Source organism: Littorina saxatilis, linkage group LG15 (genome assembly GCF_037325665.1).
Source record: "Littorina saxatilis isolate snail1 linkage group LG15, US_GU_Lsax_2.0, whole genome shotgun sequence".
NCBI classification, from domain to species: Eukaryota; Metazoa; Mollusca; class Gastropoda; order Littorinimorpha; family Littorinidae; genus Littorina; species Littorina saxatilis.
The window spans coordinates 20,012,112-20,035,714 of record NC_090259.1 but is presented as its reverse complement, the minus strand read 5'-3'; the positions used below and the strand labels follow the sequence as shown (position 1 = coordinate 20,035,714).

Sequence of the window (23,603 nt, the reverse complement as noted above, 5' to 3'; positions counted from 1 at the left end):
AGCGTACAATATTTTAATGGAAGTGCATTTTTAGCACGAAGCATCCGCCGGAGGATGCACTAACAATTACATAGTGCCACAAAATGTGTACGGACATTTCACAACCGTGCATTATTAGCACAGAACACATACATGGGGGCGCACAAAACATTATTGTACCATGATGATGATTGGGATTGTTGAAGATCTTTTCTTGTGCAAGGCGCCCCTGTATGACCGCAACTGATCCAACCGGCCGCATCTGAACAAACGACGTCGAAACGGCGCGAAACACGTCCTCTCGGTTGGTCTCGGATTGACTCGGCTCCTCTCGGTCTTTTTTTTTTGTGTGTCTTTTTTTCTTTTCCTTATGGTCGGAGTGGTATATTTATGTACATCTTAGATATAAAAAAAACCACCCGAAAGCTGTGTTTAATCGTTTCGCGTAAATTGTACATTTTTTTTCAGCTTTGAAATTGTTTTGGCTTGGAGAGTCAGCGCGCTTTGGCTTGGAGACTAATTCTCCACAGGCACGTTCTTCCCAACCACAGATACCAGCGTCGTCCGCGACGCTGGAATAAGACGCTAAAACCTCAAACACTGAAATAGGTAGTAACTGTTATTTAAAGGCACAGTCCTTCCCTTGTAAACGATTCGACGCATTCTCTCAGATCTGTCCAAAGGTTTACATTTGATAAGGATAAATAATAAGATTCATGTAGTCCTGTGAGGTTACACTCATGGAAATTCGGGCTGTTTCTCCCTGGGGAAAGCGAGCTTCCATACAGTATACGGCGCTACCCATTTTGTTGTTTTTCCTGCATGCGTGTATTCATGTTTCCAAGCCCAGAACTTGGGTTCTTTATCGTGCGCATGCGTGCACACGGGGTTGTTCGGACACCGAGGAGATTTTCCACAAAGTTGACTCTGGGAAATAAATCCCTCGCCGAACGTGGGGATCGAACTCACGCCGATAGCGACAACTGGTTTTGAAGCCAGCGTCGCTACCGACTGAGCTGTACCGGCACGGTTGGCCTAGTGGTAAGGCGTCCGCCCCGTGAGCGGGAGGTCGTTGGTTCGAACCCCGGCCGGGTCATACCTAAGACTTTAAAATTGGCAATCTAGTGGCTGCTCCGCCTGGCGTCTGGCATTATGGGGTTAGTGCTAGGACTGGTTGGTCCGGTGTCAGAATAATGTGACTGGGTGAGACATGAAGCCTGTGCTGCGACTTCTGTCTTGTGTGTGGCGCACGTTATATGTCAAAGCAGCACTGATATGGCCCTTCGTGGTCGGCTGGGCGTTAAGCAAGCAAACAAACAAACAAACCGACTGAGCTATTTCCCCGTGCACCCAGGGATAGGTACAATCCGCCACTTGGACACATACCAACAAATCAAATGTCGGTTGCTTTCTGTGCAGAGTGTGGATTGGTTTTATAAATTGATTTCTTAAAAAGCCCTAGTGGCTTTGACGACATTCATTCACCAAACAATTCCAAAAGAAGACATGATATTGATTTTTGGTATAAGTTTAAGTGGAGGGATGGTCTTATCTCATATACATGTATGTAAAAGCCTGATTGGCAGATCTGAGATGGTGGACCGAGCTTTTTTCACCTGGAGGACTGTTTCTTTTACACAGAAACGAGATCTCGATCGAGTTCAGACGTGTACAGGAGTAGGATGAATTTTAAGTCCGTATGATTCCAACACTGATAACAACATGATAGTTGTTTTCTGATATCCAATATTCCTGCCATCACAACAAATGATATCAAATATTAAGTATCTGTCCATCAATGGCAGTGTTTTTGCCGCTGGCATAGATAGTACAAGCAGAATGCTTGAAGTTAGCGATGAATGTAATTATTGACTGAAACTAGAAACCGATACATTTTAACAATGAAACTAGAAACCGATACATTGTGTGTTAAACACCGGTAGAGAACATAACAAATATGTTTACATTTGATTTGGCTTTGAACAGTGGAATACATGCTTCTGGCTGCGTCAGTTTTCGATATGCTTCTGGCTGCGACAGTTTTCGTTATGCTTTGTTTGCGGCGGACATCAGTCCCAGCGGACAGCGTGTTCAGCCATGCGTGTTACTCAGAAACTGATCAGGCACTGGTGCAAATTAAAAACCACCCGTATTAAAGGCACACCCCTTCCCGTCTCAGATACGACCAGGCGTTTACATAGATGATATGCATGGGACAAGGCTATTCCTCCACTTAGTCACATACCAACAATCAACAGCCTGTGTGCTCTCTTTGCACAGTGGGGCTTTTTTGAGGAACCGGCACGGTTGGCCTAGTGGTAAGGCGTCCGCCCCGTGATCGGGAGGTCGTGGGTTCGAAACCCGGCCGGTCATACCTAAGACTTTAAAATTGGCAATCTAGTGGCTGCTCCGCCTGGCGTCTGGCATTATGGGGTTAGTGCTAGGACTGGTTGGTCCGGTGTCAGAATAATGTGACTGGGTGAGACATGAAGCCTGTTCTGCGACTTCTGTCTTGTGTGTGGCGCACGTTATATGTCAAAGCAGCACCGCCCTGATATGGCCCTTCGTGGTCGGCTGGGCGTTAAAGCAAACAAACAAACACATTTTTTGAGGAATTTATTTCGCCAAAGCCGTATAGTGGCTTTTTAAGAAATTAATTCGATAAATAAATGCATCTCACGACAGCAAGCAGTCATGGTGTTGATTTTTGCTGTGTGACCAATAAGAGGGATAATGGCCTTATTCGACGTTAGGCCAACAAAATAAAGATGTTGGTTTAGGGTAACGTGACCAAAACAAATAGGGTCGGTAGGTAGGCGTTTTTTGGTGGTTTTTTTGTTATTTAGTTGACCTCATTATAATAATTATGAAAACATCACAAACACCATTTCATCACAAGCTCTTGAATTGAACGTTTATATTAGTCATCGAGTTCAAAGGAGGTTACTTCCCTTAGTCTCGGTATAGTTCACAAAATGTGCAAAAAGTTTGTTTGTGTTTTTGTTTGTTTTTTAAAGGTGGTCGTCTACATTTTTGCTTTTTTTCAATAATCTTATGGTTAGATTTCGATACAAAATTATGTCAAATGATGAATAAACCACGGGGAAAAAAATTATAGAAAAAAAATATATGGGAAAAAAAGATTTTATTTTTGGGTAGCGTGACTCACGCTTCCAATATTTTGTTTTCTGTTTGCTGAGAACATGTGCTTTGCCTAAAAATACTGACCAATCAAATTCATGTCACTGTGCTTATAGCCACGCCCAAACAAGTGCAGCAACAGTATGACACTGGAGCGCTGTCCACGCTTTTTTTTAAACGCACGAAATGCACGGGATTTGAGAGGAGTTTTGCGCTTGGCATTTTCCAAATAAGGATATCCTACTATGAGTACTACGCTGGAATACTACAATGAATTTTCAAACGGCTACACTGGCTTCGTCTTTCCTGATCAAAAGGGGGTGTATTGTTGATATTTGTAGATAATAGACTCTGCATTTTAATGGTCAAATGGCGATTTCGGCATAAACATGTAGACAAGGACCTTTAAAATGAAAACAAAGTTTTTGTATCTGCAAAATTAATTCAGCAAAACATGTCCTATTCTGCGTACAGAGTGCAATTACGTTATTGACTTATACACGTGTCGAAGTGAAAGGATTCGCCTATTCCATACACGTGACAGCTTGGACAGAGAACATGATCGTGTAATCTGGAAGAATGGTGCCTCTACCCCCGCGGGTTAGGGGGAAGAATTTACCCGATGCTCCCCAGCATGTCGTAAGAGGCGACTAACGGATTCTGTTTCTCCCTTTACCCTTAAGTGTTTCTTGTATAGAATATAGTCAATGTTTGTAAAGATTTTAGTCAAGCAGTATGTAAGAAATGTTAAGTCCTTTGTACTGGAAACTTGCATTCTCCCAGTAAGGTATTGTACTACGTTGCAAACCCCTGGAGCAATTTTTTCATTAGTGCTTTTGTGAACAAGAAACAATTAACAAGTGGCTCTATTCCATCCCCCCTCCCCCTTTTTCCCCGTCGCGATATAACCTTGAACGGTTGAAAACGACGTTAAACACCAAATAAATAAATAAAGAAAAAACTGTTTTTTGTTTTGTTTTGATACGTTATCGGCGTTATTCTCTCTTCGTTTTCTTTTTTTTATGTTTTCCTTTGTCTTATTCTTTTTTTAAGCCAGAATCAAGCCGTATCAAAAATCTGCTTCTGATCCAACAAAACGCTCCAGCGCGTTCAGCGATGCATTGTACGGAGAAATTGATCAGGCGCTGCTACTGATATCAACATGGTGTGATCTGATTGACTGTCTGTTCTCTGTAATTTGTTTTATTTTGTTTGCTTTGATTTGTTTTCGTTTGGCTTTTGCTTTTGTTTTGCTCTGTTATGATCTCATTGTGCTAGACGGAGACTCCTCTCTTTTAATATATAATACCTATACATATAATTAAATTTTTGTTTTATTTTTGTTTTGTTTTTTTACATGATAATCAACCTGATATACAAATAAAATAAAAAATATTTCACTTTCACGTCACGCCTGAATAATTCATCACTTATATGGCTTGAAGTAGGGTAAAAAAGGTTATTTTCAACCAGAGCCAACTTTTCGATGGCATAAGAAGGGGGGATCTATACTTTAGGCAGCTGCCAGGACTAATATATATATCTTTCTGGAGGCATGTTGTTTTCACAGGCTTACAGCTGTCATCAGTAATGTTTCTCTCACCAAGTGCGTATAGGTCTCTCTTCGCTCGTATATCTATAAAGATCTTTCTGTGCCTATCTCTATCATATACAGGGTGACACAAACAAAAGAGTACCCAAACAAAACGTCATAAATTGAACCCAAAAAAAGCAATCTTCATAAAAATGTATTTACACGTACAAGTAGCCTCTGCATGATTTGGACAGAAAATTGTAGCGTTCTGGCTTGTCTTTCAGGAAAGTTATGCTCATTCTACAGAACATGCTCCAAATGGCCTCCGTGCCGCTGCAGGCAAACTTGAACTCGCCGCGCAAAGTTATCAATCACCCGCACACACTCCGAGATTCCGCGAATGGTTGTTGTGATGGCTCTCTTGAGTTCTGTGATTGTCTGTGGGTTGTTCCTGTAGACGTTGTCTTTCAGGAACCCCCAAAGATAGAAATCTGGGGGATTTAAATCCGGGGGAGGCCATTTGGAGCATGTTCTGTAGAATGAGCACAACTTTCATGAAAGACAAGCTAGAACGCTAAAATGTTCTGTGCAAATCATGCAGAGGCTACTTGTGTGTGTAAATAAATTTTATGAAGATTGCTTTATTTTTGTTCAATTTATGACGTTTTGTTTGGGTACTCTTTTTTTTGGGTCACCCTGTATATCGCCTCTGCATATTTTAAACTGTGTGTGTGTGTGTGTGTGTGTGTGTGTGTGTGTGTGTGTGTGTGTGTGTGTGTGTGTGTGCGGGTATTTTTGTGCGTGCCTGTATACGTGCGAGTATATATGCGTGGTTTGTGCGCGCATTTGTGCGTGCCAGTGCAAGCTTGCGTGTTCAGCCATGTGCCGGGGATAACGCTTATTCAGTTCATTGACCGACCAGACCCTAACCTGGCCGAACGAACCATGTACCAGGAAGAAACAGTAGCAGACTCACACAGTGCCCCATCCAAACTTTAAGACCACCCGTCTTTCAAGACCCGAGTTTTCCCGATTTTTCTGTTAAAGGTCCTTGTCTACATTTTTATACCGAAATCGCCATTTGACCATTAAAATGCAGAGTCTATTATCTACACATATCAACAATACACCCCCTTTCGATCAGAAAAGACGAAGCCAGTGTAGCCGTTTGAAAATTCATTGTAGTATTCCAGCGTAGTACTCCGCATAGTAGGATATCCTTATTTGGAAAATGCCAAGCGCAAAACTCCTCTCAAATCCCGTGCATTTCGTGCGTTTAAAAAAAAAGCGTGGACAGCGCTCCAGAGTCAAATTGTTGCTGCACTTGTTTGGGCGTGGCTATAAGCACAGTGACATGAATTTGATTGGTCAGTATTTTTAGGCAAAGCACATGTTCTCAGCAAACAGAACACAAAATATTGGAAGCGTGAGTCACGCTACCCAAAAATAAAATCTTTGTTTGCATATTTTTTATATATTACTTTTTTCCCCATGGTTCATTCATCATTTGACATAATTTTGTATCGAAATCTAACCATAAGATTATTGAAAGAAAGCAAAAATGTAGACGACCACCTGTAATAAAATCTGTAGATTTACTTCCATTTTAAGACTTTTTCCTTTTTCAGACCTGATTTTCTCAGTTTTTGTGTGTGGTCTTAACAAGAGGGGTACCACCGTATTCATTACTTCTCCTGCCACGTTTTGTCTATATCCAATCTGACGCGATTCGGGATGAGCTTGATGAGACTATTTCAGTGCCACTTACTGAAGCCAACAGGCAACAGCCTCACTATCTTCCCTGATACCTATAGATTACCAGGATAATTATGGTGACTGATGTGGCGAAGCGCGAACCACAAAGCTGGGCTTAGTTGTCTTAACTGTTGCGTAAGCAGGCGTATATAATGCTTGTCTGATGTTATAATGACGGTGTAACACGAGAAAATTACTCCCACGAGATTTTTTACTCCGGAGTAACAATTTCGTACGAAAATGTTACTCCCTGTACGAAAAAGTACTCCCCCATTACACGAGAAAATTACTCCCCACGACAGGTGAGTTCCGAGTAAACATTTCGTACAAAAATGTTACTCCCCTGACGAATAAATAACGAATAAATTACTTCACCCTAACACGAGCAATTTAACGTCCCATGCCAGGTGTACGAAATGTTTACTCCCTTGTCCCCTGTTAGTCTTGATGGTAGAAGGGGTGGAGGGAGAGTAGTGCGACATTCGTTTGCGCGAGATCACATATTGTCATCCGAGATCGATGCAGCACGGGTCGTAATCTTTGTTTTGTTCTTGCTTTGTTTTGTTCTTGACCAACTCTTGAAAACCAATTCACTTGTGTTTTGGGTTCCGTGTTTGTGGTGATGTATTTTGGGACTCTTTGAAAGGTTATTTTTGGGGTAAATGATGATGGTATTTGTGTAAGTTCTGCTATTACATATTGCTTGCACATCTGCTGATCTGCAAATTACAAGCTGACGTTATTGGATTCTGAAAGGAAATGCAGGAAATAGTCTTCGGCTCCTTATTCTCGTATATTCATCTCGCTGAACATTCGACTTTCATACTTTCGGATTTCCCTTTGATTTTTGTGTGTCTCTCACGATTCAAAAGTTACATTACAAATTATTTCAGGTTGTCCAAACTTGTTTGTCAGCAGCACACTTTTGAGCATTTTCGTGCACATAGACTAGTTGTTTTTTTCCGCGTTGTAGACAACAAGGATTTCCTTGTTGCGTGCGGTTGTCACTTCTCGATGTATGAACCCATTGTGAAATGTACGGAAATTGTTTTTAAGTGTGCTTCAGGCAACATGTCATTTTGTCGCGTATCACACTTGACTGTTTTAAGTGGGTGATGATTTTTATGTCCGTCGGTATGTGGGCGCCATCACCGATTGTTGTGTTTTCTTTCTATCACTACACGTTTCTCTCTGTCTCTGTCTCCCTCCTTCTCTTTCTCCCTCCCTCTCTCTCTCTCTCTCTCTCTCTCTCTCTCTCTCTCTCTCTCTCTCTCTCTCTCTCTCTCTCTCTCTCTCTCTCTCTCTGTGACTGTATCATCATCATCATCATCATCATCATCATCATCATCATCATCATCATCATCATCATCATCATCTCAAACGTGTATATTGGTGTTTGAATTTTAACTTCTATAGTGTTTCTGTTTTAGTATAAACTGGTAGTGTTTTGTTTGTTTGTTTGTCTGTCGTCCCAAGGACAGATTGTAAGAAAAGGCCCAGCCTTAAATCTTTATCCTTGTACAATAAAGTTCAGTCTCAGTTTCAGTCTCAGTCTCAGTCTCAGTCTCAGTCTCAGTCTGTCTGTCTGTCTGTCTTTCTGTCTGTCTGTCTGTCTCTCTCTCTCTCTCTCTGTCTCTCTCTCTCTCTCTCTCTCTCTCTCTCTCTCTCTCTCTCTCTCTCTGTAGCTCCCCCTCCGTCCGTTTTTATATTTAGTCAAGTTTTGACTAAATATTTTAACATCGAGGGGGAATCGAAACGAGGGTGTGGTGTATGTGTGTGTGTCTGTGCGTGTGTGTGTGTGTGTGTGTGTGTGCGTGTAGAGCGATTCAGACTAAACTACTGTACCGATCTTTATGAAATTTGACATGAGAGTTCCTGGGTATGAAATACCCGAACGTTGTTTTCATTTTTTTGATAAATGTCTTTGATGACGTCATATCCGGCTTTTCGTGAAAGTTGAGGCGGCACTGTCACGCCCTCATTTTTCAACCAAATTGGTTGAAATTTTGGTCAAGTAATCTTCGACGAAGCCCGGACTGCGGTATTGCATTTCAGCTTGGTGGCTTAAAAATTAATTAATGACTTTGGTCATTAAAAATCTGAAAATTGTAAAAAAAAAATAAAAATTTCTAAAACGATCCAAATTTACGTTTATCTTATTCTCCATCATTTGCTGATTCCAAAAACATATAAATATGTTATATTCGGATTAAAAACAAGCTCTGAAAATTAAATATATAAAAATTATTATCAAATTTAAATTGTCCAAATCAATTTAAAAACACTTTCATCTTATTCCTTGTCGGTTCCTGATTCCAAAAACATATACATATGATATGTTTAGATTAAAAACACGCTCAGAAAGTTAAAACAAACAGAGGTACAGAAAAGCGTGCTATCCTTCTTAGCGCAACTACTACCCCGCTCTTCTTGTCAATTTCACTGCCTTTGCCATGAGCGGTGGACTGACGATGCTACGAGTATACGGTCTTGCTGAAAAATGGCATTGCGTTCAGTTTCATTCTGTGAGTTCGACAGCTACTTGACTAAATATTGTATTTTCGCCTTACGCGACTTGTTGGTATCTTTGCTTCTCTGTCTCTCCCTCCTCCCCACCCCTCTCTCTCTCCTCTGTCTGTCTGCCATCCTGCCTGTCTGTCTGTCTGTCTGCCTTTCTCTTTCTCTTTCTCTGTTCGCCTGTTTATGTCTGTGTGTACCTGACCATCTTTGTCTTACTCTCTTTCTGTGTTTGTCCGTCGGTCGGTCTGTCTGTGTGAGCGTCTGTTTGACTCTTTCTTTCTCTGTATGTCTCTGCCTGTCTGTCTGTCCGTCTCTCTCTATCTCTGTTCGTCTGTGTGTGTCTGTCTCTGTCTGTTTTGTCCCTCTCTGTTTGTTCCTGTCTGTCTCTGATTGTCTCTTTCTCACTCTCTTTATGTATGTATGTCTCTGTCTCTGTCTCTATTGCTCAGTCTATGTCTGTCTCTGTGTATATATATACACGTGTCTCTCTCTGTCTCTGTATCTCACTGTCTCGCTGTCTCTGTCTCTCTCTCTCTCTCTCTCTCTCTCTCTCTCTCTCTCTCTCTCTCTCTCTCCCTCTCGCTCTCTCCATCTCTTTCGTTATCTCTATCTCAGAGAGGCTGTGATGAAATTTCAGTTTTTCATCATTTTCTCCGATGTCGCCCTTTCTTTTCTGTTAGGTTCGATCACGTTTGGGGCGGTGTTCTCGATCTCATGTATGATGCTTGACATGTCAAAGTGGGTGTAATCTTGTGAATGCCTGTCATCAGTTATAACAAACGTTTGCTTTCACCACCAAAATTATGAACACCGACAATGCCGATTTATCCGTTGTATTGTTCTTTTCAGATCAATACGAGCGAAGGTTGGAGTTGGGCTTATTTCCAGTTCAAACGACATCAGGCAGTTGAAAGTGGACCATGTGACAATTGATACTCTCCTGCAGTGATGAGGTCGGATTATGAAATACAATACGTGTGTACTTGAACAACTTTAGCTCGGCAGAAAACGCAAGAACAAAAGAGGAAGCCCTTGTTCTCTAGAGAAAAAAGCACGATAAAAGAAAATGGTATCACCAGCAGCAACAAAATATCTTTCTTTGTGTTCTGCTCCATTTTTCATCAGCGGCTGTATAGGCTGAAACAAGAAGCAACATAGGGTTTTGTCTCGTTTTGTTCGCCTGGCGGAAACTGAATGACGTTTGTAGAGCTTCGTTGTTTCTTACCTGCCTATTCTGGATTCTAGTCAAACTGGGCTAACGTCCCGTCTGTCAGTAATAAAGGTGTACCGATTTCTGACATGATGGCTCTATAGGCTGAAACAAGAAGCGAGGATATTTTTTTTAACAGAAGGTTTTGTCTCTTTTTGTTGGCCTGACGGGAGCTGTTTGCGAGAAGCAGACTCGACACTGAATCTGTACTGATTTCCAATTGCTGGAGACAGTGACACTGATGAAACTGTACCGATTACTGTCGTTCAAAACAGAGGCGGTACTGAAGCTGTACTGATTTCCAATTGCTGGAGACAGTGACACTGATGAAACTGTACCGATTACTGTCGTTCAAAACAGAGGCGGTACTGAAGCTGTACTGATTTCCAATTGCTGGAGACAGTGACACTAATGAAACTGTACCGATTACTGTCGTTCAAAACAGAGGCGGTACTGAAGCTGTACTGATTTCCAATTGCTGGAGACAGTGACACTGATGAAACTGTACCGATTACTGTCGTTCAAAACAGAGGCGGTACTGAAGCTGTACCGATTACAGATTACCAAAAATAGTCACCGTTGGGATCACAAGAAAAAGTGTTAATATTGAAGCTGTACTGATTACGGATTGCTAGAGACAGTGGCACTTATGACATTTTACAGATTACTGATTGACAGAAACAGAGGCAGACAGAAAGACAGAGGCAGACGGACATATTCACTTGCAATTCTTACCAAGGCCTTATTGCTTGTGTGAAATTGGTCGCAAGAAGAACATTCCACGTTTGAGACGTTTCATACTGACTGCGTTATAGCACGTCATCGAAGTACCAATACACCAAAAACCTTTTATGACACTGAGATTCAGTGTGTTATTTGCCTTGGTATTTTGAATGCACGGAATTTCTGTATCCTGTGCAGGACATTTGGGATGTCCTTTTGATGTGTAGTGTGATCTCTAGAGGCTTACGCTTCCGTTATCACCCGGCCTAAAGTTGTATTCCGTATATGAATGACACTGCGCTAATTGTCCCTTATATAAGCTAGTTTTTCGGAGACGTTTCACTGCATTGGACTTGTGTCAAGAGCATTTACCACTTCGGATCATACAGATGATATGTTTGTGTGTGACTGTGAAGACATTTAAGTTTGCCATAACTATTTTCTCCGCTGAAATTTCATGGGATGTGTGTTCCAAGCAGTATTCTATGGAAAGTGAAGGAGCTCTGAAGGAGAGGACAAACGTCTGATTTCCCCCTCAAACGACTCACAAACATGCTTCTGGGGAAAACCTTTTCCTAGAAGTAATGCAAAGTTGTGTACAAGTTGTCCTTTGAACATTGGAAAAAGGTATAATTGTCCCTTGGAATAAAAAAAAAAGTGTGAATGTTCCTGAAATCGTTGAAAACCGGCTGGGGTTAAATATAATATCCCTCGCAACTTTGAGAAAATCTGTGCGTACTTTCCTTACAGATCATAGGAATGCAGTGTCATTCATCATCGAGTTATTCCATTTTTCTCTCTCTCTCAAATTAGTGCGTGAAACCTTCCTCATAACTTTGGAAATCTACAGGTGTATACTTTTCTGGGATCATAGGAAAGCAGTGTGACTCATCATCGAGTAGTTCCTTGTGGCGACAGAAAATTGCGCTGTTTTTACCTGAACTTCTTTTTGAAGAATGGTTCTTATTGGAGAGTGATTCTTTCTGAAGAGTGATTCCTGCCCCATCTGTTCTTGGTGTTCGCAGTCGGGCTACACGTTCAAAAGTGATTCTATTTGTGGTTCCTGAGATTGGATATAATTATAGGGCAGTCATGCCGTCCATCTCCAAAAAGTCGTACGACCTTGTGTCCGACGATGGATACGACAGCCGTATACCTTTGCACAACGAGGAGGCCTTTGAACATGGGATTACCTTTCAAGCGAAGGTAGGTCGCTTTCTGTTCTGTTCTCTTGCTAGTGGTGGTGGTGGTGGGGGTGATGCAGGAGGGGAATTGGGGTGGGTTTTTTATATTGGGGGGGGGGGGGGGGGGGGGGTACACGATATGGAGCGCGTTGAGAGTTGATATGCTTATTGTAGAGTGATTGTCTTTCTGTCCTGGCGTCCGTCAGTGTTCTTCTGTCTATTAATATCCGTCTTTTTACATTTAGTCAAGTTTTGACTAAATGTTTTAACATAGAGGGGGGAATCGAGACGAGGGTCGTGGTGTATGTGTGTCTGTCTGTCTGTCTGTCTGTCTGTCTGTCTGTGTGTGTGTGTAGAGCGATTCAGACTAAACTACTGGGCCGATCTTTATGAAATTTGACATGAGAGTTCCTGGGTATGATATCCCCGGACGTTTTTTTCATTTTTTCGATAAATACCTTTGATGACGTCATATCCGGCTTTTTGTAAAAGTTGAGGCGGCACTGTCACACCCTCATTTTTCAATCAAATTGATTGAAATTTTGGCAAAGCAATCTTCGACGAAGCCCGGGGTTTGGTATTGCATTTCAGCTTGGTGGTTTAAAAACTAATGAGTGAGTTTGGTCATTAAAAATCGGAAACTTGTAATTAAAATTATTTTTTTATTAAACGATCCAAAAACAATTTCATCTTATTCTTCGTCATTTTCTGATTCCAAAAACATATACATATGTTATATTTGGATTAAAAACAAGCTCTGAAAATTAAAAATATAAAAATTATGATCAAAATTAAATTTCCGAAATCGTTTTAAAAACTATTTCATCTTATTCCTTGTCGGTTCCTGATTCCAAAAACATATAGATATGATATGTTTGGATTAAAAACACGCTCAGAAAGTTAAAACGAAGAGAGGTACAGTAAAGCGTGCTATGAAGCACAGCGCAATCGCTACCGCGCCAAACAGGCTCGTCACTTTCACTGCCTTTTGCACTAGCGGCGGACTACGTTCAGTTTCATTCTGTGAGTTCCACAGCTTGACTAAATGTAGTAATTTCGCCTTACGCGACTTGTTGTATATCTGCCTGTGTGTGTGTGCCAACTGTACACTTTCACATAAAAACCGATCGCCCAGGTCAGAAACCTGCCCATAATTCTACCGGGAAGTATTCGGCCCGAATGGCCCTATCTGTGTGGATAGTTTACATCTGCTGTCTATGTTGTTTATTTACGGGGTTAGATACGAGCGGCTTTTGTATATTGATACTATAGTGTATACCTATAGCGGACCTCAGTACAGAGACCAGCTCCTGGAAACATACCGTTACTCGTGCAATGGGTATACTAACCTGCAGTCGCTGATCATGAAGACTGCATCTATGCATACATGATGTACGAGGGGTGGTAGACGGGTGGTAGAACATGTGTAGCCAGGTATCAGTTTGGAATACTTTGGAAATACCCTGCTTTTGAAAACATCCACGATATTTTGCCTTGTTTTTTCAAGAGTAGGCGAGAACAAAACAGATGACATAATTGATGTAAAAGCTGTCTTGCATGACCCCTGGGTTTACGAGTAAAGAAACAGCAATCAACAAACAAACATACTGCAAGTAATTACATCACTGGGGATCAACCAAGCCAACTCCTCACACCTCTGTGAAAATAAGCATTTCTTTTGGGAACAGGGATTGCGTTAGATGTATTTTAAACCGGTATAACATACAAGGCAAGAATAGTGCATCAAACAAAACCCGGACTAAGGGCAGGCGAAAGAACATGGTGATAGGAGGCCTTGTGGGTCAGTGGGCAAATCACTGAACTGGCGATCCTCGGGTCGCGGGTTCGAATCCAGGACGGGTTTGACCCGGGACAATTTCATTCGCACGCCTGTAACCCTGTTGGCAGGCTGAGAAACGTACCTCTCGATCGTTCCACAAAAATCTGGGTAACATTTTGTGGCGTGAATAATTCAATTGTATTAAAATTATAAATTTGTCTGTCCTTTTAATGCTGTTGATTTATAGCGAATGGCGAGAAGAATGAATTCTCTTCATTTATGTCAATAATACTCCAGTTAATTAATAATACAAAGATAACAAAATCGAAATATTGTTTATCTTTTCAACCAAAGAAAAAATCATGTTCCTATGTTGTATTGTGTAATGCTATCAATGTACTGAACATAGACAAACATTTTGTGCAAATATTCCAACTTCTTTCTCTTCACACTAAGGAGATATTTCGAAAATACATTTATTAATGAATTCAGAAATGAACAGACAATCCCGTAACACGAATTCCCACTGGAACTACTCGGCTCTGGAAATTGATCCTTCTGCTGAGTCCAGAGAATTTGCCACCAGCCCGCTGCACGGTCCCGGCGATTAGCAACTGTAGGTTGGACGAAAGTCTATGGTGCAACTGGAGAGTATAGCTCTAACACAGGTGGTTTCGCTTGCCGGTGGGGATTGGTCGGACAAGTCCAGCAGATTGGTTTAGGGTAGTTGCAGAAGCGGTTTATTCACCTGATGTGTTTTGCTCGCTTTTCTGCTGACAGATGAGGTACGCATGCGCCAGTGGCAAATCTGTTCATGAACATTTGATCCGGGGGCCCATTCTGCCTCGTGAAAACAGTTCGCCTCAATTAATCTCTCAGATCTGACCAGGTTTTGAGCATGGGTAAAGGCAATCCCTCCCCTTGGCCAAAGAACAGCCTGGATGCTCTCTCTGCACAGTGATATTTTTTTTAAAGATTTAATTTTGTAAAATCCCAAATCACCACAGCGGCCACAGTGTCAATTTTTGGTTGTGACTGGATTATTCTCACGTAAACAGCCTGGCCAGATCGGAGATGGCGAGGCGAACTATTTTCACAAGGCGGAGTTGGCCTTCAATCACAGATGTAGTTTGTTGTACTGGTGTGTTTTGCTCGCTGTTGTGTTTAAACACGAGGTACACATGTATAGATTTGCCAGTTTGTTTGTTTGTTTGTTTGTTTGTTTGTTTGTTTGCTTAACGCCCAGCCGACCACGAAGGGCCATATCAGGGCGGTGCTGCTTTGACATATAACGTGCGTCACACACAAGACAGAAGTCGCAGCACAGGCTTCATGTCTCACCCAGTCACATTATTCTGACACCGGACCAACCAGTCCTAGCACTAACCCCATAATGCCAGACACCAGGCGGAGCAGTCACTAGATTGCCAATTTTAAAGTCTTAGGTATGACCCGGCCGGGGTTCGAACCCACGACCTCCCGATCACGGGGCGGACGCCTTACCACTAGGCCAACCGTGCCGGTAGATTTGCCAGTGGCCTTATGGAGAGAGCAAAAGTGGGATGAGTGACCTTAGTGTTTTGGTGAGGGAATGTTTAGTGTTTGTTCGTCCTTTGGAGGGACAGGTTCTGTTTTCGAACAATTGGTTTGAGGTAATGAGTAGCAGAAGTAGTTTATTATACTTATGCGTTTTGCTCGCTTTCTTCTGCGGCCATATATATACAGGGCCGGACTACCGGGGGGTTATGGGGGTTGCGCAACCCCCCCGCTAGCCTAAACATGTACCTTACTTATTTAAATTTTTTTTATTATTGCTTATTTTATGCCGTTTCAAGCAAGGAGCGACCATTTTCCTATCTCAGAATATGACCTACCCGTCAGCCCCCTGACCCCCACAACGAGGGGGGAGGGGGGGAGGGGGGGAGGGTGGGTTCTAGGGTTTCCGGATCCCCCCCCCCCCAGCCAAAAAATAAAAATATTGAATAAGGTATGCATTTCTTTATTTTACATTGAGTTTCAATTTTTGGGGTATTAATCAGTGACAAAATCTGCTGCCTGAAACTGGTAATGATCATCCTCAGAATGCACCAGATTGCACCATTTTGCATCCTTTTTTTCAAAATTTTCCGGGGGGGCATGCCCCCGGACCCCCCTAGCAAGCTAGGCGCTTTGCGCCGTCGGCTCGGCGCTTCGCGCCTTCACACCCATATCTTCACAATATACTTTTGAAAAAAACCAGTCATAAAATGAACTGATCCGCCCCTGCCGCCTGCCGCCTGGGCCACCACTGGCAACCCCCCCCTCCTCTTCGCCTAGTCCGGCCCTGATATATAATTAACAAGGTTGGGCAGGTGCCAGTGGCCTTACGGCATCGAGGGTAAAGGTTCATGAGAGTCCTGTGAGTTTTGGAGGGTTATATATAGATTTTCTTGCGTCAGTTCTAGGCCGGGGGTGGAAGGCGGGGATTGGGAGAGGGAGGAGGGGGATGGATGTTTGTGAGGGGTAAATAGAAATAGTTTATTGAACTGACATGTCATACTCGCTTTTGCGTTTATACAATAGGTTCAGTGGCTTTACGTTGAGGAATATAAAGGTTGCATGGTTGCCTTACAAGTCGTTGTGGTGAAATCTATTCATTATGGGGGCGAGGACGCCCCCATTCTATACGGATAGTTTCGAGGTTGACCATGGGCAGCGCCATTTTGTTGTGAAATACGTCATCAGTTTGTGTACACAGGAAGTTGTGACATCCGTCACCCTATGGGAGGGGTGGAGGCAACATTGTTCATCTGTAGAAAGTTGTGAAATCCGTCACCCTATGGGAGGAGTGAAGGCAAATTTGGTCATCACAGAGTTTGTGTAACACAGGAAGTTGTGAAATACGTCACCCTATGGGAGGGGTGACGGCAAAATCGCAAAAACATGATAGGTCGCATTGTGCAGGGTCAACTGCAACAAACTCAAACCGAGCCATTCATACCTAATTGTATTTGAGCGACTTATATACCGACATTTTTATTTCTTATTTTCAGCACAGGTGTAGGAAAAATCATGAACCAAAATGTTATTTATTTTCTAATTTAACATTTTTTTTTACAAATATGACCATGGTCTTTTAAACATACAGTGACATTAAACATTGTTATGTTAAAAAAAAAAAAAGAAAAAGCTTTTGTGCACAAATCAGAAAATACATTGTACATTTTACCTACAGGCCAAACAGTGTCTGTTGGCGGCAAAAGACCCAGCAAGTTGCTATTTTTAGATCGATTAAAAGTTGTCAAGAACAGGCGCTTACATTTGGATGTGTCCACTGATAGTAGGTTTGGTTGTGATCAATCAGAATGATGTGGGAATAAAAATGTATGACAGTTTGGTATGATGACATGTAATTCAAATATGCTGAAATGTAATATTATACATGATATATATTATTATGGCTGTTGCCATGACCATGAACCCCAAGAGAACTCAACTCAACTCAACTCAATGCCCGTCACTCCTGTCAGGGTATGGGCCGCCAACAACAGCTCTCCAGAGTCCTCTGTCCTGGGCCATCTTTTCTATCTGACTCCAGGTGTAGCCCATCTTTCTGGTGTCGGCCTCCAGGTCGCGTCGCCAGGTGTTTCTTGGACGGCCTCTCTTTCGCTTGCCCTGGGGATTCCACCTCAGCGCTTGTCTGGTGATGTTGGTTGATGGTTTGCGGAGGGTGTGTCCAATCCATCCCCATCTCCTTTTCCTGATTAGTTCTTCTGCCGGAAGTTGGCAGGTCCTTTCCCAAAGGTCGGCATTGCTGATGGTTTCGGGCCAGCGGATCTCTAACCACGAACCCCAAGAAAGGTTTAATGTTATGTAAAATCAAAATACCAAAATCAAGCACCTACTAATCTGGTCAACTGTGCGGGAAGATTCTCGCGCCGCGCTCATTGGCTCAGTATTGAACTTGCGTCAAGGCCGATGCGCGTAGATTCCCAGAATGTTTACTTTCGGTTAGATTCTTCGACAGCATTCGCAGAGGTGACTGCCGTTACAGAGGTGAGTAAAACTGACCATCGAAAGGAAAATAAGATTCATATTGGTAATACTAATAACATACTTGCACAAGCATGTATCTACCAAAACTGTATGGGAGCACATAGTTGGAAAGGCGTGGTGAACACGCGGTGTTCTTCTGGAAAAGACCGAAGCGACATGTGACGTCAGTCGTTCAGCCCGCGAGCGGTGGGAGGGGGGGGGTTCACATGGTTTGTTTGTTTGTTTGTTTGTTTCAGACCCACACCCATATACACACATTTCACATGTAAACCATTTGTCCGCCCCCTGTCGATATTTATCGACTAAGTTCCTTGTGTTAAATTGTTTTTGGTTTGAAGTTGTTTGTGTGTGTGTGTGGGGGGGGGGTGAAAGCCGTCTATATACTTGTGCACTGAGTTGCTTGGCTCCCCCCCCCCCCCGGCAACCCTGTAAAAAAACAAAAAAACAAAACATTAGCGAGTTTGACTTACAGGCGCAAGTGTGTATAATTATATAAAATTTGTTTTAAACAGTATAATTCCGTACAACTGTGATGAGCATTAGAGCGTCAGTCTAGAACCTTTGGTCTGCACAAAAGGCTCAAGTATGTGTCAGTTCCCATTCCCGCACAGTACTACATTTACAGCTTCAAGACCTGCTGTGGCGAATCAAAGAAGTCTTGTCCAATTCGTAGAGTACGTGGTACAGCTACTTTAAAGAAGTTGCTGATTTTCTTTGTTTAAACACGATTTAGCGGCTACTCCCAGGCGGCTTTTAACAGGCTTTTTACAGAGCACTGTACGAGCTTAAAAGTCAATGTCTTCCCAGTTTCTGTGAACTTAAGTACGACTTCGTGACAACTTGATAAAAGGAAATGAAGAACAAAGTAACGGCCTTTAAAGATCGAATCATTTTTTTATTTTTTTTATCAGGGCTTGAAAATGGAGTTAATCGTGAAAAATGTTGACAACGTGCGGGTGTGAAAGTTAAATCCACTGCTACCGTTGCCCGCTCAGGGGATCGCGTGCTGGGTTGAAAAATGATGCTAATGGTGTTTGTGCATTATTTGTTTTGTTCCTTGAGTTATATATTTTAGAAATGATCGTAAAAAAAAGTTAGCTGGTGGTTTGTACGGAATTGTTTTCCTCTAAAAATCTCCACTGTGCGCAAATAGCACCCGGTCGGTTCATTTTTGGTATATGGCCAAGTCTTATCCACCATAAGCTTAAGCTTGTTGTTGATCCTTAATGTGTATTATTATGCATTATCCTTAAATTGTTGAATAAACACTGTTTAAGGCTGGCTAGATATGCATGAGACAATAAGACGGGAAGCTGTGTACGAGCCTTTCAAAATCTAAATTCGCGCTTTGTTCTGGATTCAAGCTTTCATCGCAATAGAGCCATACATTTTTAGAACAACCCAAATGCTGCTTTCCCCGTCATACAAAATATAGAAGAGACACATTTTAAATAAGAAAACTGCGTTTGCTGTGTTAGCCTGCATGACACTGCTTGTAAATTCTGGCACCACTTGTAACATTCTGACCCCTTTTTGTGCGTCTCTTCATTCACACGAAAGCCCACCCACCCCTCCTTCTTCGAGTCCCCCCTCCCCTTCCCCTAAGCTCGGGAGTACTACTCAGCCTCAGGACCACTCCAAGATCTCAACACACACCCTCTCCTTATTATATTTTTTAAGATCTTGCATTGACCTGGACAATAACATTTAACAATAACCCAAATGCCGCTTTCATGCGAAGCAACTACAACAGAAAAACATTTCAAATCCGAAAGCTCCATTTGCTGTGTTTGCTTGCATGACAAGTGTGGAAAATGCTGGCACCACTTGTGATTTCTCCCCCAAACTCCTTTGTGTCCATGTCCCCCCTTCTTGTGAATACCAGGCAGCCGAAGGGCACTCCAAGAAAGCCCTACCCCCCTCCCTCCGACCCCTCTATCCCCGCTCCCCCCTCTCCCCTATGTCTCCGTTTTATGTCTGTCGCAGAACTACACAAACAAGTAATTATAATTTAGTAAAGCTGCATTTGCTTTGTTTGTTTTCATGAAAAAGCCGGCGAATTGTAATACCTCACTTTCCCCTCCCATACCACTTTCTGTTTCGCCATCCTTCCCCAGAGAAAGCCTCGCCCATCCCCCCCCCCCCCCCCCCTTTGCCTGTTCACCCCTTCTTTCCCTGGGGAAAACAGTGTAGGCATGCAGCACTGGTGGTCAGAAAAAGGGGGGGGGGGGTAACACTTTTCTAATCATCCCAGGAGACATTCCAAAGACCTCCCTCACCACCCCCACCCCACCCCCCTACCCGAATCCCAAATTCACAAATAATTATTGTTGTCATTCAGAATCGGGGGTTCGGGAAACGGAGGTTTTACTGTGCTAATCAGCCCCAGGGACACTCCGACCCCCTCTCCCTCCGCCACCAGCACCATGACCGCCTTTTTTCACTGACTGATTCCCATACCTGGGGAAAACTGCGAAGCCCGCAGTCCTTCATGAAATTCAAATTTGTTGTTGTCTTCCGTGGCAGCAGTGTCCGATCATGAACATGGTTTGTAAGTTTTATACGCTGCCAAAAATGAGTCAACCATGCATTCAGTTTGTGGAGGTCTTCGAAGGAGGGTTCTACTGTACACGAACCCCCAATCACCCCCCCCCCCGATCCTCCTCCGCCCTCTCCCCCTCTAAACTCCCTGGTGAAAACAGAGTAGCCATTCAGAGGGCTGACAATGGAGGCGCAACGGACAGCTGCGTGTTAGCCAAGCGGTCACTCTTCTACACAGAACCGGGGGTAGCTTTTCGTGGAATTGGCAGCCCGTGTGTTTGTCTCATCGGGCCCTTGTGTCAACCACTTTGTCCGGCAAACGTGGCTTTCATGCTGTGGGAGGGAAGGCAAAGGGACTGGAACGGATGAATCGACTGCTCAGAATTGTTGAGATTTGTGGGGCGAAAAAGATATGGGCATTTTTTTCAGCTTTTCGGCTTTGAAATATTTTGCTATTTTTGGAAGGGGGGGGGGGGGGGGGGGTATTTCTTCATTTAGGGAAGAAAAGAAATGTTGGGACGTTGTGATTTTGTGTGTAGCATTGTCTTTTTCTACGAAGCAAAAGTGACGTAGAAAATGAGTTTGGAATAAAGAAATGTCGGGTAGTTGCTCAAAATATTTGCGAAGGAGCGGAAAAGGGTTAGGTGGGTGGTTGGGGGGTTGGGAGGGGGAGGTGTGTACAATAATGCTGTACAAGATTTCAGAGACGGTTGACAAGTGTTTTCATAAGAAATCAATTGTAATCACACATGTTTAATTATACTGGCTACGTCAATGTCCCGGTTTTTCTCACAAGCGATGACAATGAAGCGATGGAGATAGACGTCACGTGGTCAATTGCCTTTACAGATCCTGCGCAGGAGTAAAAACCCATGGCGATGGTTGAAAAGAATCGGACGCTGCAAACGAAGTAATGTTTTAAGTTTACTGTTCGCCTTCAAATTGCGCGTTACTTCTAGTCGATGTCATACATTTTGTGAGGGTGATGGGGTGTGTGTGCGTGCGTGCGAGTGAGCGTGTGTGCGTACGTTAAATAATACTGATCTTTGCATGGCAGTGAATACAAAAGACACACCATAAACTGATCATAGCGATACAAGAACCCACGAGTCCACCTTCCCTGCTACACATTTTTTACCATTTTCCTACTCGATCACCCACCCGGGACATATTTTTTTGTCGTCTTCACTTTTTACTCCTTTGGGGCAAGATGAGTTCCGAAGCTGAGGGGAAAGCTTGGGAAGGTTACGAGGCCGCAGCAGTCCGATCCTGGGGAATAATTATAAGCTTTTGTGTGTAGCATCAAATTGTTTGCTCGGCTGATGGGCCATGCCTTGGGGCCTGAACCCAGTGTGATTTGTTGCCAGAACTTTTTATTTTTTATTTTTGAGGCGGTGATCCAAGAATGTCTGTGTGTGTGGGGCTGGGGTTGGATGGTGAGGTTTAGGAGCTTAGATTCGGGACTGGGTTGAACGATGAATATTCCTGAACCCAGTGTTATTTGTTGCTAGAGCTTTTATTTTGTTATTTTTGAGGGGGTGATCCAAGAATGTCTGTGTGTGTGGGGCTGGGGTTGGGTGGTGAGGTTTAGGAGCTTAGACTCGGGACTGGGTTGAACGATGAATATTCCTGAACCCAGTGTTATTTGTTGCTAGAGCTTTTATTTTGTTATTTTTGAGGGGGTGATCCAAGAATGTCTGTGTGTGTGGGGCTGGGGTTGGGTGGTGAGGTTTAGGAGCTTAGACTCGGGACTGGGTTGAACGATGAATATTCCTGAAGCCAGTGTGAATTGTTGCTAGAACTTGTGTGTGAGGGGTGATGATGAATGTCTGTGTGAGAGGATGATGGGGGTGAGATGGGTGGAGACGTTTATGAACCGGGTTGAATTGAACGGTGAATATTTTTTTATTATATTTTTTCCATTATCATTACTTATATAATTGTCCCATCGCTGGAAAATTCGGGTCGCTTCCTCCTTGTGGAAAGCTAGCTGCAACAGTGTCGCGCTACCAAAGTGTGTGCGTGTGTAGGTGTAATCAGCCACCTGCACTTGTGGCAGAATGACCGAGGTCTTTTGCGCGCCAAAGTGGTGACACAGGGGTAGAACATGGATGTCGTCTCTGTGTCTGCACATAAGGTTGACCCGTGTCCGTCCCGACCCGAATTCGAACCTGCGACCCTAGGATGACAAGTCCAGAGCTCTACCAACTGAACTACCGTATAGATGGGGTAGGGCCTCGAAGGCACACTCCTCCACGCAAAAACTTTTCAACTCGCCGTCTCAGACCTCGACAGGCAGGATTAGAGCATCATTCCACTTGGCCATCTATTACCCAATATTGACGGACTGTGTGATGATATCTTCTGCTATGGTCTGTTGAGACAGTGATATCAAAATCGAGACCGGAGGTCGAGATTTTGATATCACTGTCGAAACAGACCAATAGCAGAAGATATCGTCACACAGTCAGTCAATGTTAGATATATTGCTAATTCTCTGGACATTTTGTATTTACTGTAAAGAAATTACAAAAGTATTTGTCTCAGTTTTGGCTGTTCCATATCCCTCCCTCTGATTATTATTTCTTTTTGTTCACTCTTTTCTTGTACTTTTCAGTATTTCAAAATGTCTTTTCTTTCAAAAAGTCTTTAGTCACTTGCTCAACTAAATTCTGGGATAATTACATTTTCATATATATTTGCTTGTTTTTAAATGTAGGTGTTTTTGTTTTTGAAGTGGGGAAGCAATAAAGAGGTCGTCGATATCAAAACTGATATCGACGGAAATGTCGTCGATATCACTTTTGCACTGAGCTCAGTTTTGCCCAATTGACCAATGGAAATCCACGTAACATATGAAATAGCAATATATATATATATATACGACTAGTGTCTGTCTGTCTGTCTGTCTGTCTGTCAGTCTGTCTGTTCGCGATGCACGGCCAAAGTTCTCGGTAGATCTTTTTCAAATTTGGACACCGTATTCAGCTACACCCGGGACACAACCTCATCGATGAGATATTTCAACACGTGCTCTCAGCGCGCAGCGCTGTGCGCGCTGAACCGATTTTTTGTTTTTTGTTTTTTGTTGTTGTCGGGATCCACTACCAGTAACTCTTCCTTATCTTCTCCAGTGTTTTCAGCCGCGATTATCTCCCTTCCTCCGTGTGGCGTCAATCCATATTCCCGTTACTACGTTAC

At 42.9% G+C, this 23,603-nt stretch overlaps 1 protein-coding gene across 2 annotated transcripts in view; it reads left to right on the top strand.

Annotated features, from left to right (window-relative positions):
- Positions 1–23,603, top strand: part of LOC138948776 (carboxyl-terminal PDZ ligand of neuronal nitric oxide synthase protein-like) — a 296,420-nt gene that overhangs the window by 6,328 nt on the left and 266,489 nt on the right. The window contains exon 1 of one of the 2 annotated variants that reach the window (XM_070320386.1): positions 10,598–12,068. The exons of the other annotated variant lie outside the window; for it this stretch is intronic. Coding sequence (XP_070176487.1) covers positions 11,955–12,068 — 114 coding nt within the window. The 5' untranslated portion in view covers positions 10,598–11,954. Of the gene's footprint in view, positions 1–10,597; positions 12,069–23,603 lie in introns of those variants that run through there. 2 annotated transcript variants of the gene reach the window in all.